General features: G+C 41.7%; 1 protein-coding gene and 1 long non-coding RNA gene across 2 annotated transcripts in view; one reads left to right on the top strand and one right to left on the bottom strand.

The window, feature by feature from the left end:
• Positions 1-12895, bottom strand: part of LOC311524277 — an 82313-nt gene that overhangs the window by 31328 nt on the left and 38090 nt on the right. The gene's annotated exons all lie outside the window — the stretch shown is intronic.
• OPN4 (opsin 4) overlaps positions 5228-12895 on the top strand; it is a gene marked incomplete at both ends in the record, with an annotated part of 36395 nt that continues 28727 nt past the window's right edge. The window contains one exon of the mRNA XM_084635323.1: positions 5228-5374. Within this exon, the coding sequence (XP_084491449.1) occupies positions 5228-5374 (147 nt within the window). The remainder of the gene's footprint in view (positions 5375-12895) is intronic.

Genomic DNA, 12895 nt, shown 5'->3' with positions numbered 1-12895 from the left:
AGATCATTTACAGTCAGGACACATTCTCCAGTAGGGGACAGAGGTAATAAGGGAGCTAAAACTTTGTGAGGTTCCCCAGCATCCCGTCATTGTTGGGGTGAAAAATAGGGTTGGGGATCAGCTGGAGGAACCAGCGGGGGGTTCACTTGATTTCCCCTACAATTATTAGGTCGTCTTGGACACTCTTTTTTCCAGTGTCCAGGCTGTTTACAGTAGTTACAAACCCCAGTTAATCCAGCCCCCCGCCCCCTTCCGCAACCTCGTCCCTGTACCCAGTGTGGTCTGCTTAGTCCTGAATAATGCTGTATCTGCAGAGCCATTAACTTTTGGAAGGACTCCTTTCCTTTTAAAGTGCAGTGGCAATGCTCTGAACTGCCAGCAATTTGTCCATGGTTTCAGTCTCCCATCCCACACTTATTCGTTTTAACATGCTGCCTGTGGCAGGGAGAAGACCATCAACAAATGCATGTGCCAAGGCCCCCTGCCCATTTACATCGGGCTCTTGTATTCCTGAATGTTGTAGGAAAATATCAGTTAGCCGGGACCTATAGTCGCCTGGGCTTTCTCCTTGCCCTTGCTTACAGCAACGTATTGCTGTCCAGTTTGTTTTAGGAGACCACACTTTGGGAATGTCTTGATGCAGGCGCTTCCAAAGAGCCATACACCGGTCTCTGTATGCCGAATCTGGGCCAGTACTTTTTATGGTTGAGTGGCGTGCCTCAGCTGGCCAATCTGCTGCAGCCAACCATTTTTCATAATAACTGGCAGGAGCTAACAATTTACACAGTTGGAGGAGATCTGTCTCAGAGGGTTCATAGGTTTCACAGATTAACAGAAACTCCTCAGCAAATTTGACAGAGTTTTCCTGTGGTTTGGGAAAACTTTTAACTATAGATAAAAGTTCCGTACGAGTCCAGGGCTTATAATCCCATATGGACTCACTTTCTCCCATTTTAAGGACTCGTAACGGTGCCACAACAGTTTGATCAGAGTCTCTCATTAACCTCCCATCAGGTTCTCTTTTCCAAGAAGAGATGTCAAGCGAATCTTTGCAGTCTGCTTTGGATTTCTTCTTCATAATATTTTGCAGAGCTGCGAGGCCAATGAGGGTATCTTCTTCACTTTCATTATCTGTAGTCACTGAAGATTTTTCCTTTTCTGATTTCTTATTTGCGCAGGAGTATGGTGGGGGTCGGGTTTGATCCGGATCATTGCACAGGACTGGGCAAAGGGGAGCGCTCGGATTAGTGGTGGGAGAGACTGCATCCAATTGAACTGTTAGTTTTTTGATAGAATTTTTAAGAGAGGTGAGTTTTGACTCAGTCCATCTACGATTTGCCTCTTTCCACCACTGCATGAAGCAGTCTACTTCTCCTCTCTCCAATTTGGTTTTTGGGAGGACAAGTTTGCTTTTTAAAGCGTCCACTCGATCCTTGTCCCAAGAACCTAACAGTGGCCACTGTAATTTGGGGTTCTCTAGAGCTAATTTGGACCATCTTTCAAGAAACCGACAAGAGTCCAGACCCCTCCTAAAATACATAAAATAAGCTGGAGTTCCCTTAGGGAACTGTTCTACCTTAGACGTCTGATTACCCATCCAGGAGGACTTCACACAGCACTCACACAAGAAGGCAATTCGGGCTCAGCAGAGCGGTACCTGGTGCAACACACAGAAAGGAGCCCACAGGCTACTGCCTCAACTGCCCTTGCTTTCACACCAGGGGTTATACCCAAGGCGTGGTGCGGCTGCAGCTGTGCAGATTTCACTTATTCAGACCGTGGGGATGGGGACCCCTTGGTCAGCCAGTCTCCGGCCAGAGATGGCTCCCAGATTCACACACACACCACGGGGAAGACGGATAGACACAAAGACAAGACAGTCCTCAAACCGGTTAAAGCACAAAAATAATAATTACCGGAGACGTCTGATTCCAGAAGCTGGATCCAAAGACCCCTACCCGAACAGAGTGGGAACCAACAAGTTCAATGGCGTAGACTGCGCTGCTGCTGTGTACCTTTCTGTCTTGTGGAGGATCGCTTGGACTAAGTGTCCAGGCGCCGGCTGCCACGATCGTCCTGCAAGGCAGTCAGGGATCACACAGCCTCAGTGAAGCCACTTGCCATCTCGCTGGGACCTCCAAATTGTCAAAGTTTGACTCAGACTCACAATTTATCAGACCACTCTGTTTTATTAGCAAAGCTGCTCTGCTAATACATTTAGAAGTGAGCCCCCCCGAGTGGGGCTTGTGTCTTTTAATTTATACAGTTTTTTGGAGAACAAGTTACAGAGAAGTTACAGACAAAAGAAGAAAAAGATTTTAGTCACCACCCTTCGAGATCCCTGAGACTAGTCACGTTTCTTCAATTACCTGCCACCCTTAACAATCTCCTTTAACAGCTTCTAGTTAACTTAACTAATTGCCCTTCACACCTTCCATTCTGATGCCTGCTTCTTAGACATGCTGGCTCTATCTTAATTGCTTCTCCATTCAAAAGCTAACTGTCCCTACGTGTGCTCCCTCAGATACTTTGTAACATGTTTTGGCATGCCCTCTCATATACAATGTATCCAGCATGTCCCCTTATACAATGTTATACTTCCACACTTCTGTTTTCCTTTCATGTCACCCCACCACCTGCACCAACATTTGTTTTCTCCCTATAAGAGTCTCTTTTCACTCAACAAAGGACAAAATGTGCTGGAGATACATGTTGTAATTCCCTTGGGGGACTTGGTGACTCTCAGCCTAAGAGAGCTCTCCTTCAGGTTGGGATGCTGTGACGTTCCCCTCTGGTGTTATCTGGACCAGTGATCTGCTTGGTCACTCCAATCCTTGACTCTGGGAGCCAGCTTTATCCTGCTCTGCTGTGAGAACCCCCACTCCTGGGCTGTTCACGCACAGCCTCTGGCATGTAAGCTGCTTGCAACTGAATGACACTGGACAATATCTCCGGTCCTGGACAGAACCCTAGGAAACTCCATCTTGCAGTGTCCAGTTATGCCTGCTGGATGCTGCAAGCTTATATGAGTTTGTCAGTTTAACAAAGAAATTGACTACCAGGCTTGTTATCCCAAGGGAAGACTCTGTCATGCTTCAAACCAAACGCACTGCATCAGCTAGAGTAAACAAACAGATTTATTAACTATAAAGATAGATTTTAAGTGATTATAAGTCAAAACATAACAAGTCAGATTTGGTCAAATGAAATAAAAGCAAAATGCATTCTAAGGTGATCTTAACACTTTCAGTGCCCTTACAAACTTAGTTGCGTCTCACCACAGGCTGGCTGTTTGCTCTTCAGCCAGGCTCTCCCCTTTGATCAGCACTTCAGTCGCTTGGTGTGGTGTCTGTACGTATAGGTGGGAAAGAGAGGGCATGGTAAATGTCTCTCCCTTTTATCATGTCCTTTCTTCCCTCTTGGCTTTGCCCTCCCCCCTTCAGAGTCAGGTGAGGATTACCTCATCTCAGTTCCCAACTGACCAAAGGAAGAGGAGGGACTCCCTCGAGAGCCTAACGGATTCTTTTGTTGCTGCCTAGGCCAGCGTCTTTTGTTCCTGTGAGGCTGGGGTGGGTTTGTCCCATACCTGCCCTGATGAGGTGTGAACGGCCTCTCTGCTCTTGGAGAGTTTTTGCCTGTGCTTATTTTAAACCATGAGGATATATTTTCAGCCTCATAACTACATACATGAAATTATAACCTATAACATTACTGTAACAGTTACTATAATATCACTATAACAACCATGCTCAGTGCATCATGAGCCTTCTGGAGACACCCAACATGACAAACTTTGCATGACTACCACACAATCATTTTATAAAGATGAACATGGGGGTATAGGGTGTTCCTCCGAGGTACAGAGTGTCACTGATGCTGAATAGCATCTTCCTTATATGGTCATTGGAAAAAGCTGAGTGTGCAGGACTGGTGATGTGAGTGCATGCATTGGGGATAGAGAAGTGGGTTGCATGGAGTAACATTGCAGAGAGAGCAATTGCTGAAACATGCACCTTTGTGCCCCGATTCAGATTAGGTACTGTTGGTAGTAACTCAAGAAAAGCTGTGTGAGAACTGGAATCTCAGAGTGGGCCCCTGGGAATGCAATATTCAATGTTACCTTAAAAATATCTTTTGATGAAGGCTTTCAGAAACATCCCATGCCATCGACTTTCATTACTAATTGCACTGAAGCTAACAGCCCCCATTAGGGTCACTCAGCAGCACTGAGTGGCTGAAAGGCCTAAGAACTATGACACTGAGATTCAGCCAGCCAGTATGAACTAAGAAAAACCTCCACTACATGGGCCTGATTCTCATTTACACTAAGGCCCCTTTCCATCATTCTGGTAGTGTAAAAGGGGCCTTATAGTGGGGATACAGTCCAATTACACACTTTTGACACTGCCACAGTGCTGTAAGGGGGCCTTAGTATAAATGAGAATTATGCCCTGCATGTTCTTTCTGCCAAAAACTTCACAGGATAACACACAATTTCTGAAATGTGTGGTTATTTTTCACTTTCTCCGTAAATGATTTTAAAACTGAGAGGTAGAAAAGGAAGTTGAGCTTAGTGTGACTTTAATTAGTTTTAGCATGTATTTTTCCTGTTCGTTTTTAAACGCAGACTGACCGCTAATCGTAACCTATAGCTATACACAAATAGTTTTGCATCTGAGTTAATTTGATTCCTTACATTTCTGGCATAATTGTATGTTTGCATGTTCCTTAATTGCAGAGGATGAAAATTAATTCACCAGCACAGTGAAGAAATGTAAGACGACTATTATTCAAGTCAGCTAGTAAAATCAACCTTCCCCCTGCTTCTCTTTTTCTAGTCATATTAGGGTAATGTGTTGCTATTATAATGCAGATTTAAATCTGTCAGAAACAAGAAGATAACATTGTTTTTAAGTGGACACCAATTTTATAATGTAATGAAACAGAAGCCTTAATTTGAATGGGGCAAGGGCCTAACTGGGCATGTGCAGACCCTGCAGGCTTTTATATTTAAATGGAAGCTGCTGGTGCTGCTTTTTGCTAAGCTGGAGAGGGAAAAGAAGCAATCTGAGGCTCTACTGAGAAATCCTACATTTCACATAGTTCCAGAGTAGAAAAGCTGACATCCTGCTCAGTACTAAGGGAAACTGGGGTTAAATGTTTAAAATTCAGAGCAGAGCTTTTTTGTGACATCTGTCGCTTTTGGAAATTGCTTTTATTTCATCCGATGAATATTCAATCCATTCGAAGGGGCATCTTTTGCCCCCCTCAGAACCCCAACTGCACCAGTACTGTGGAGTCCCTCAAGGGTGTCTGGAATGATACAGAAGCTAATGCCTACAAACTGGTGGACCTGCCTCCTGTAGCCCCAACAGTAAGTGTGGCACTAAATAGTTTTTCTGTGGATAAAAGCTATAGCAAATAGTTCTGCTGGTAAAAGTTGCCATTAAGGGACACGGACATCTAAGGTGTGTGTTGCCTGCTCACATTTAAAGGTAGCAATGCTCTAACAAACAACATAAAAGGAAACTTAGGAAATGTCATTTTTTGAGATTCTTGTAACGATTTTAACGTTATTGTCAGCAGGGTTACATGAGCAGATGATGAAGTGGAGTGTTTAATGTTAAAGTATATACAGTATATTGTAAAACTATCAAACATAGTCCACTCCTGAATGTGAAATGATTGGCTCAGCAGTTTAAACACAACCACCAAACCCAGGACAGTTCTATAGTAGGCTGTTGGTACAAAGAAAGGGTGTACCTGAATTACAAGAGCTGCTATTTTCGGTCACCTGTAATGAAGTCTGGTTGGAGTTTTTCCATGTACTTCCATGATAAGTTCTACCAGAGCCTTTTTTTTTTACAATTGTTAAATTCTAAATAGAAGGAAACTGCTTTTTTAAAAAGCTTGAGGGTGAGGAGAATCTGTTGCACTGAGATTTCACTGAGGTTTATTCATTTGAGGAAATTAATAAAATGAGAATTTCCTCAGGTTTTCTAAAAGTCCTACAGCAACCAAAAACGAAATAAAAAAAAAGTAAAAAGCTCTTCATCAGTGCATCATTCTGGTTGCTCATATTTTGAAAATGTGTCTGCAAACACTAGTAGGAATGGAAGTTCTCTTTGTTTGCTGTTTAAAGCAGCAGAGTACAACATTTTCTTCAGTAGCAACAAGTATCTGGACCATTTAAAAAACATTAATAGAAATGGGTTCAAGCTGCAAAATTCAGTCATAGATTTTGTGAGCACTCATACTTGGTTTGGCCCAGTATAAAACAGGAGCTGTTTGCATAATTTGTGTTCAGGTTACAAACACCTGAGGGAAGGGGGGGTACTGAATTAGGTGTTTTGGTTTAGTCCAATATTTAATAGAGCAGAAAATATTTTCTTATTGATGTAATTGTATAGGAAGAACAAAGTTTGATTATTACTTTTTTCTGTAACAAAACTGATATGCACAATGTTTTAGAGGCCAGTAAATAGGTAACTTCTCTGCGCCAAGGAGCTTACAAGCTAAATTAGATGGATAATATGAAAGAGGATAGCAGACCACAGCACGGAGGGTGAAGAGAAATGAGAGAAAACAAGTGGAAAAGGAAAAAGTGCTTGACTGAGATCATGATTTCCCAAAAAACTTCAGACTTTCTCTGCTGAAAGACCTTTAGAAATCAAACCACTTTGCTTATATTAAGTTCTTTTATCGTTAAAATTTCTAACAGTTTTTAACTTATACACAGTTCTGCTTAACAGAATGCTAGAGCGACTGCATATCTTTTTCAGGATTTAGAAAGGAATCTGAGATGCAACACTAGTTGCACAACAGGACAAAAATCATACAGCAGAGAGCCTCACTGCCCACTAGACATTGGGGCTTAGAAGTTGACGTCACCCTGCTGAAACCATAATTGCAGTAGGATTACTTTCTTTGCTTCTGCTCCTAACCACAAAGAAAATGCCTATGAAAGCAAGCTCTGAAAACAGATCAAGGAGGTGTGAGGAGTAACATGTTTTATCAGACATATGGGGCCTATTGCGATGGCAGAACCCATAGCCGACGTTCAGAATTTCTGCTTTGTTTATTTTTCTGGGATGTATAATTTGCTCCAGTATAAAATCATAACTTGTAATAAATCTGGATGACTAAACCACCCTAAACTGCACAGGGAATTCCCCTGTCTCCGTTAGTATCAGCACCCAAATTTGGAGCAAGAAGAAGTGCCAGTTATGTGATTGAAACTTATTACCAAAATCTGAGGTATTCTTGGAGCCAGGCTATATACTCTGTTAAAAATGGGCATTTCTCTGAACTTGTGAATTCAGTTTGAAGCTAATTTATATCAGGAGGGCAGTAAGATCTTAGTTCCTGTTTGTTTTTTTCTTTTCTTGTTTTATCTTGTTATACATACTAAATTGAATGCCAAAGTCCTCTAGTATCTCTGAGAGGAGTACTTGCAAAATGCCCTGATCCTGCTCTGTTTACTTCACAAAGCCTTTTCAAATGCTCTGTATAATTCTAAACACTGTGGACCAAACCAGGTCACTTGCATACAAAATCATGCTGTCATTTTTTAAAAAGAGATATACTTCTCAAATAAAGCCATGTGCACATAACAAGGCTTAACACGTGTATGCAGAGAGGGATACTGAAATACATTCAAGTCCCAGGACAATGTCCTGAAGATTCAGTTTCCCTGTAAGTGAAAATTAGATCTTGCATCATATCACTACTATTAGGAAAGTGTGAAAAGTAGAAAATCATTTCTTTACACATAGAAAATAAATTTATGAACAAACAGTTTCATATATATGTCTGTTGCTGCAGACCTCATTCCCAACTTCAGTGGGACTTTTTAATAACTAAAGTCTCCAGGATAAGACTTGTTAAATGTATGATTTTTTTTGGTTTACTGAGCTGGAAAAATAGAACTCTCTCTTCTGAAAATAGTTTGCAATTTATTCACTACACTTTTCCTTCTGTGTCACAGAGAAGGAAATGCCAGCGGGAAGAGTCAGACTTTAAAAGGGTATGTGTTCTTTCATTCGTGCAATTAAATTAATTTATTCAAAGGTGAACTGAACTTTTAAAAGCTCACTTTAAAATAACTGCTTAAGAGTCCATCTTATTAGAAAAATACATGTAAATGCAGTGCAGACTAGTGGTTAGAGCAGGGAACAGGCATCTGGGACTAATACTGGTTCTGCCAAAGACACTCACTGTGACATGGGGGAACTCACTTAGGGCACAGTTGTGCCTGGTCTTCTGCAGGTAAGGCTCCTCCCATCCTCTTCTCTCACACCTTGTACCCATGTACAGGGACTGGACAGGATCCCATTGAAGAGTGCAGGTCCTCTCCCTTCCTAGCATCCTTCATGAGTGGTAGATACCCTGGCTGCCTGAAGTTTGCCCCTCTTCTTCCCCAGCACTAGCCAGCGGATCTGGCCAGGCACAGAGGGGTGTAGACATTGCCCCCTTTTCGGGGTAGTCAACCAGCTATTGCATTCATTCCTCAAAGGTTCCTAGAGGAATTCTGCCTTAATTATAACCCTTTAGGGCCACTGATATTTCATACAGAACAATAAGGGTCTATATCTTTTTGACCTCCAGTGTCAGGTCTAGAGGAGTGAGATTTGGACAAACTTGTCTGGCTATCAAACACTTCCTTTTCTCCCAACCCCCAAAAGTAACCCAAGCCTCAGAAAAGCTTACTGCATATTAACTAAAAATATATTCACTTCTGTTTTAGATGTTGTGTTAGAGGACATTGGCAAGTATTAAGTTCACCCCTCAGAAAAAAAATACTGTTCTCCCTGTTTCTACTCCTTGTCTTCTGCAGAGTACCATCCAAACACGAGCCTTCACTGCAATTACAAATATATTCACTCTATGTTTTAGGTAGTATAGGCTTGATCCTGCACTCTTGTCACACTCCAAACTTCCATGGATGTCGCTAGGAGTTAAGTGTCCAAGGAATGTGTGATATGCATTCACATCAGAAAACCCAGACTTGTCCCTTTCTTCTAGTGCTTCCACAATGACACACTTAAAACTGCTGGAAAGAAAGGTATGCTAACATGATGAAACTGGAATTCCCTGCCACAAGACTCTATTGAGGCACAGAGCATAATGAGATTTAGAAAAGGATTACACATTTATACGGATAATAAAAGTATCTTCCTTTAGGGTTATCATATACAAGAGATAAAACAGCCTTCCAGCTTCAAAGTATAAACCAAATGTTAAACTGCCTAGGGTGAGAAGAAAACTACTTCTATAACTTACACCTTTCTCTAAAACTTATGGTACTGGCCACTGCCAGAGGTAGGACAGTAGTCTTTGGCCTGATCTGGTATGGCATTTTCTATATTCCATAGCAAGCAAACAATAACTAACTAAGCCTCCAAACCAAATGTGGTATGACTGCCAGAGCTGAAAACCTTGAACAAATTGCTGTGTTATTATCCAGGTTTTCATATATGCTTGGGTATTACTGTAAAACTAACCTTCACATTCACACATATCCCTCAAATGCAGTCCACACCTAGATGATTTGATTCTATGGCCCTTGCGTTGGTATAGCCCCTGTAATGGAGTGGGCTCCCTGCAATCTATTTCCTCAATGATTTTCACAATGTCAATATTTGTGTTACTGAGAGATGTGTAACATTTAATTGTCTAATACAATACGAAGGAAGCCTGCTTTTTCCCAGTGAATTGTTTCTGCAGATTTAGTACCATGCTAACACATCCTCAGCACAATGAGCCTGTATGTATACTCAAAAAGAAAAGGAGTAAAGGAGAAAAGGAGCTGTAGCTCACGAAAGCTTATGCTCAAATAAATTTGTTAGTCTCTAAGGTGCCACAAGTACTCCTTTTCTTTTTGCGAATACAGACGAACACGGCTGTTACTCTGAAACCTGTGTGTATACTGGCACCCAGTGGTAAAAAGCCTCAGATGCAAGTGTCTTTATTCCCTTCGCTCTTGGTTGGCTCAAGGAAAGCTGAGGGACATTCTTCACCTGCAGGAAGCCCTTAACCTTTCAGCTCACAGTTTTAGTTTCTCCATAAAACACTTGATATCCTGAGCCACGTTATATGAAACAAAAACAGCAGTGTCTGTTTTAAAGGGTAAAATATGTGGTATGCTTTGTTGTTTTTCTTGCCTCCTCTATAACCTGTATAGTGAAGGAGTGCTCCATAGAAGAATACATAAGGGAACAGTGCTATATAGAAACTCAATCTAAATGCTCCCACAGAGTTATGCAATCAACGGGTAAGGTACCTGTAACCTTGCCTTGACAAGGACCACAACAATGGTTACTGCATTCTTTTTTAAGTACTAATACCTTCAGATGACAATGGGGAACAGAGACTAAACAAGGCCCGTGTGCTGTGGAAACAATAGAGAAAAGCAATATGAATTGTCTTACTTCTTGATTGTCCAGCTGACCTGATTTCCTTAAGCAGTTTCTCTCCCTCCTCCTCCTCCTCCCTCCCCCGCGGCTTCTTTTGACCTATAATTCTATTTAGAAAATCTAGAGCCAGATTCTACTCAGTGATGCAAACATTTTGTTCCCCTACTGATGTCAATGAGAGCTATGTATGCTAACCCAGTTTTGAGCGCTTAGGACCTGATCCAATGCCTTTTAAGTCAATTAAAGTCTTTCCACTTTCTTTTGATAAGGCCCTTACTTTTCAGGAAAAAATATGAAATGAAAAATGTTTTAAAAGTAGGCATTATCCTCCTAAAGAATGGCAAAAATTAGATTATAGGATCTGAGTCCCAAACATTGGGAAAATTCAGATTGTAATGTAGATCCACATTTTGTGACTTTGGCCCATCTTTAATACCTCTCTACCAAAAATTTTTCTTTTGCCATTTATTATACATATACTTGTTATTAAGCCTTGACATTTACTTTTGGTCCTGAGTGATTTCCTTCCTAGATGATTTGTTTCCAAACTTGTATTTTCCTTTAAATAGCCTTCCTCTCTAATTGGACTTTACTTATTCATTGTATATGATCGTTTTTGTACTTAATCCTGGCTTGTAGTTATTTATTATTTTAATTCAAATCAAAGGCATTTTTGCAATTTGTTCTTTTTAACCATGACAAGTTCCTTCAGTTGTTGTACTTCTATTATCATGACCAAGGTCTGTGTAAAAAGACAAATACAGGCAAAAACCACAGAAAAAATAGAGAACTGGTTTTTCATATAGAAAACCTTAATCAGGTCTGTGTATTATAACAATTAAAAATGTTCCAATCTCAGTTTTACTGTGTTAGAAAAGGAGATTTATTTTCTCCTTTAAAGTAATTTGAACGCAGACCCCTATTATTGATACAGTATTTTGTGTTACTGTACTGTACTGTCTGAGGGCCAAATTATGCAATCTCTACTCACGCAAAATCCCCATTTATATTTCTATGCTATGTGGCTGAGTCATACTTGCTGTAGAAACCTAAACTGTGAATTTCTCAACTCTTATGAAATTAAATGGTCAACCTTAATGTAATATTAATATTTTCCCCTACAGATAATCTGCCACAACCATGCCTCAGACAGCTTGCCATATGTTTAAATCCCATTAATGTAGAAACACCAAGGAATGTGGCTTACTGACTGGTCTAGCTGCAGGTAGGTCCTCTGTAAGCAAGCAGTGATAATCACAATTAAAATTCCACAGCCACTCCTGTGGCCAGGTTTGGCTATCACTTACACCAGTCTAAATTCAAAGTATCCCCATTAACGCTAGCTGACACAGCCAACCTCAGAGGGCTAATTGAGAATAGAAGGTAGCCACTATTTGCATAACGTTCAAAATAATTGGGATGCCACTGACACAAAAGGGTACCACCATAGCAATGAGTGCCATGTTATAGAAGGAAACTAGAGGGGGAGACTGTGAGGTAAAGTCAGGAGGGGTTGGCCTCGGCCCAACTCCAATTAAGGTTGCCACCTGACCTCTTTTTAACCAGCCTGGACAGTTTTTCTCCTGAGTTGCCGGACTCAGGTATTTTCAAATTACTTGTAAGTTTCAAGTGAACCCCTCCTCCCAGCACATTGCAACTGGCAATCATAGCTGCATGCACATAGAGGGATGCCGGCAGCTGCTTCAACTACAGCCCACAGGTCCCATAGCATATGTCTACACTGTAATGTAAGACCAGGGTTAAGGGGACCCAGGGCTGGACCATCTACACTGATTGTAATCCCTAGGTTAAGAATTGTCTAGCCCAGGCTTGAACCCAGGGCTCTGGTATCCACACTACAGCACATATACCTGAGTCAAATCAACCATATCCCAGATGCCCTAGTGTTCTCCCAAAATGTGGTCACTCTAGCCCTTTGACTGTGGTGCACCATAGGAAAACTTTTCTGTCCTCCCTGCACATTACAGGAGGTTTGAATAGACCACCAGCACACCCTGCCAAGGAGTCATTTTGGTCTGCACGCTTCCAGTTAATGTAGCCAACAACATGGAGGATGCATCTTTCGAAGAAGATGTGCTTTCATCCTGTGACAGGAAACAACATTTAACCATTGCCAGGCAGGCCAGCTGCCATTACCACACCAAAATACCAGAAACAAGAGAACCTTAAAGAAAAAAGTGCCATGGACAAGTGCAAACAATGAAGCCATGTACAATACAGAAACCTCCCTACTGTTGACTGTCTCCTACATTCTCCTTTCCCCATGAACCTGGCACTGGGCAGGAGAGGGGTGCACTCAACTGCATGGGCCACTCAAGCTGTTTCTGGTCTGCATCACAGTACCACTGAGGGGCTCAGGCCATGATATGGGTAATGCAGCAGGAGCTGATGCTCTTGCGGCCAGTAGTGATATGAGCCACTCAAGCAATCCTTTCTGAGGAGCTCTGTCCCCCTCCCTC

This window comes from Lepidochelys olivacea, assembly GCF_965140295.1.
Source record: "Lepidochelys olivacea isolate rLepOli2 genome assembly, chromosome: 7".
Lineage (NCBI taxonomy): Eukaryota > Metazoa > Chordata > Testudines > Cheloniidae > Lepidochelys > Lepidochelys olivacea.
The sequence above is the reverse complement of the archived record's forward strand: the minus strand, read 5'-3'. Positions and strand labels throughout refer to the sequence as shown.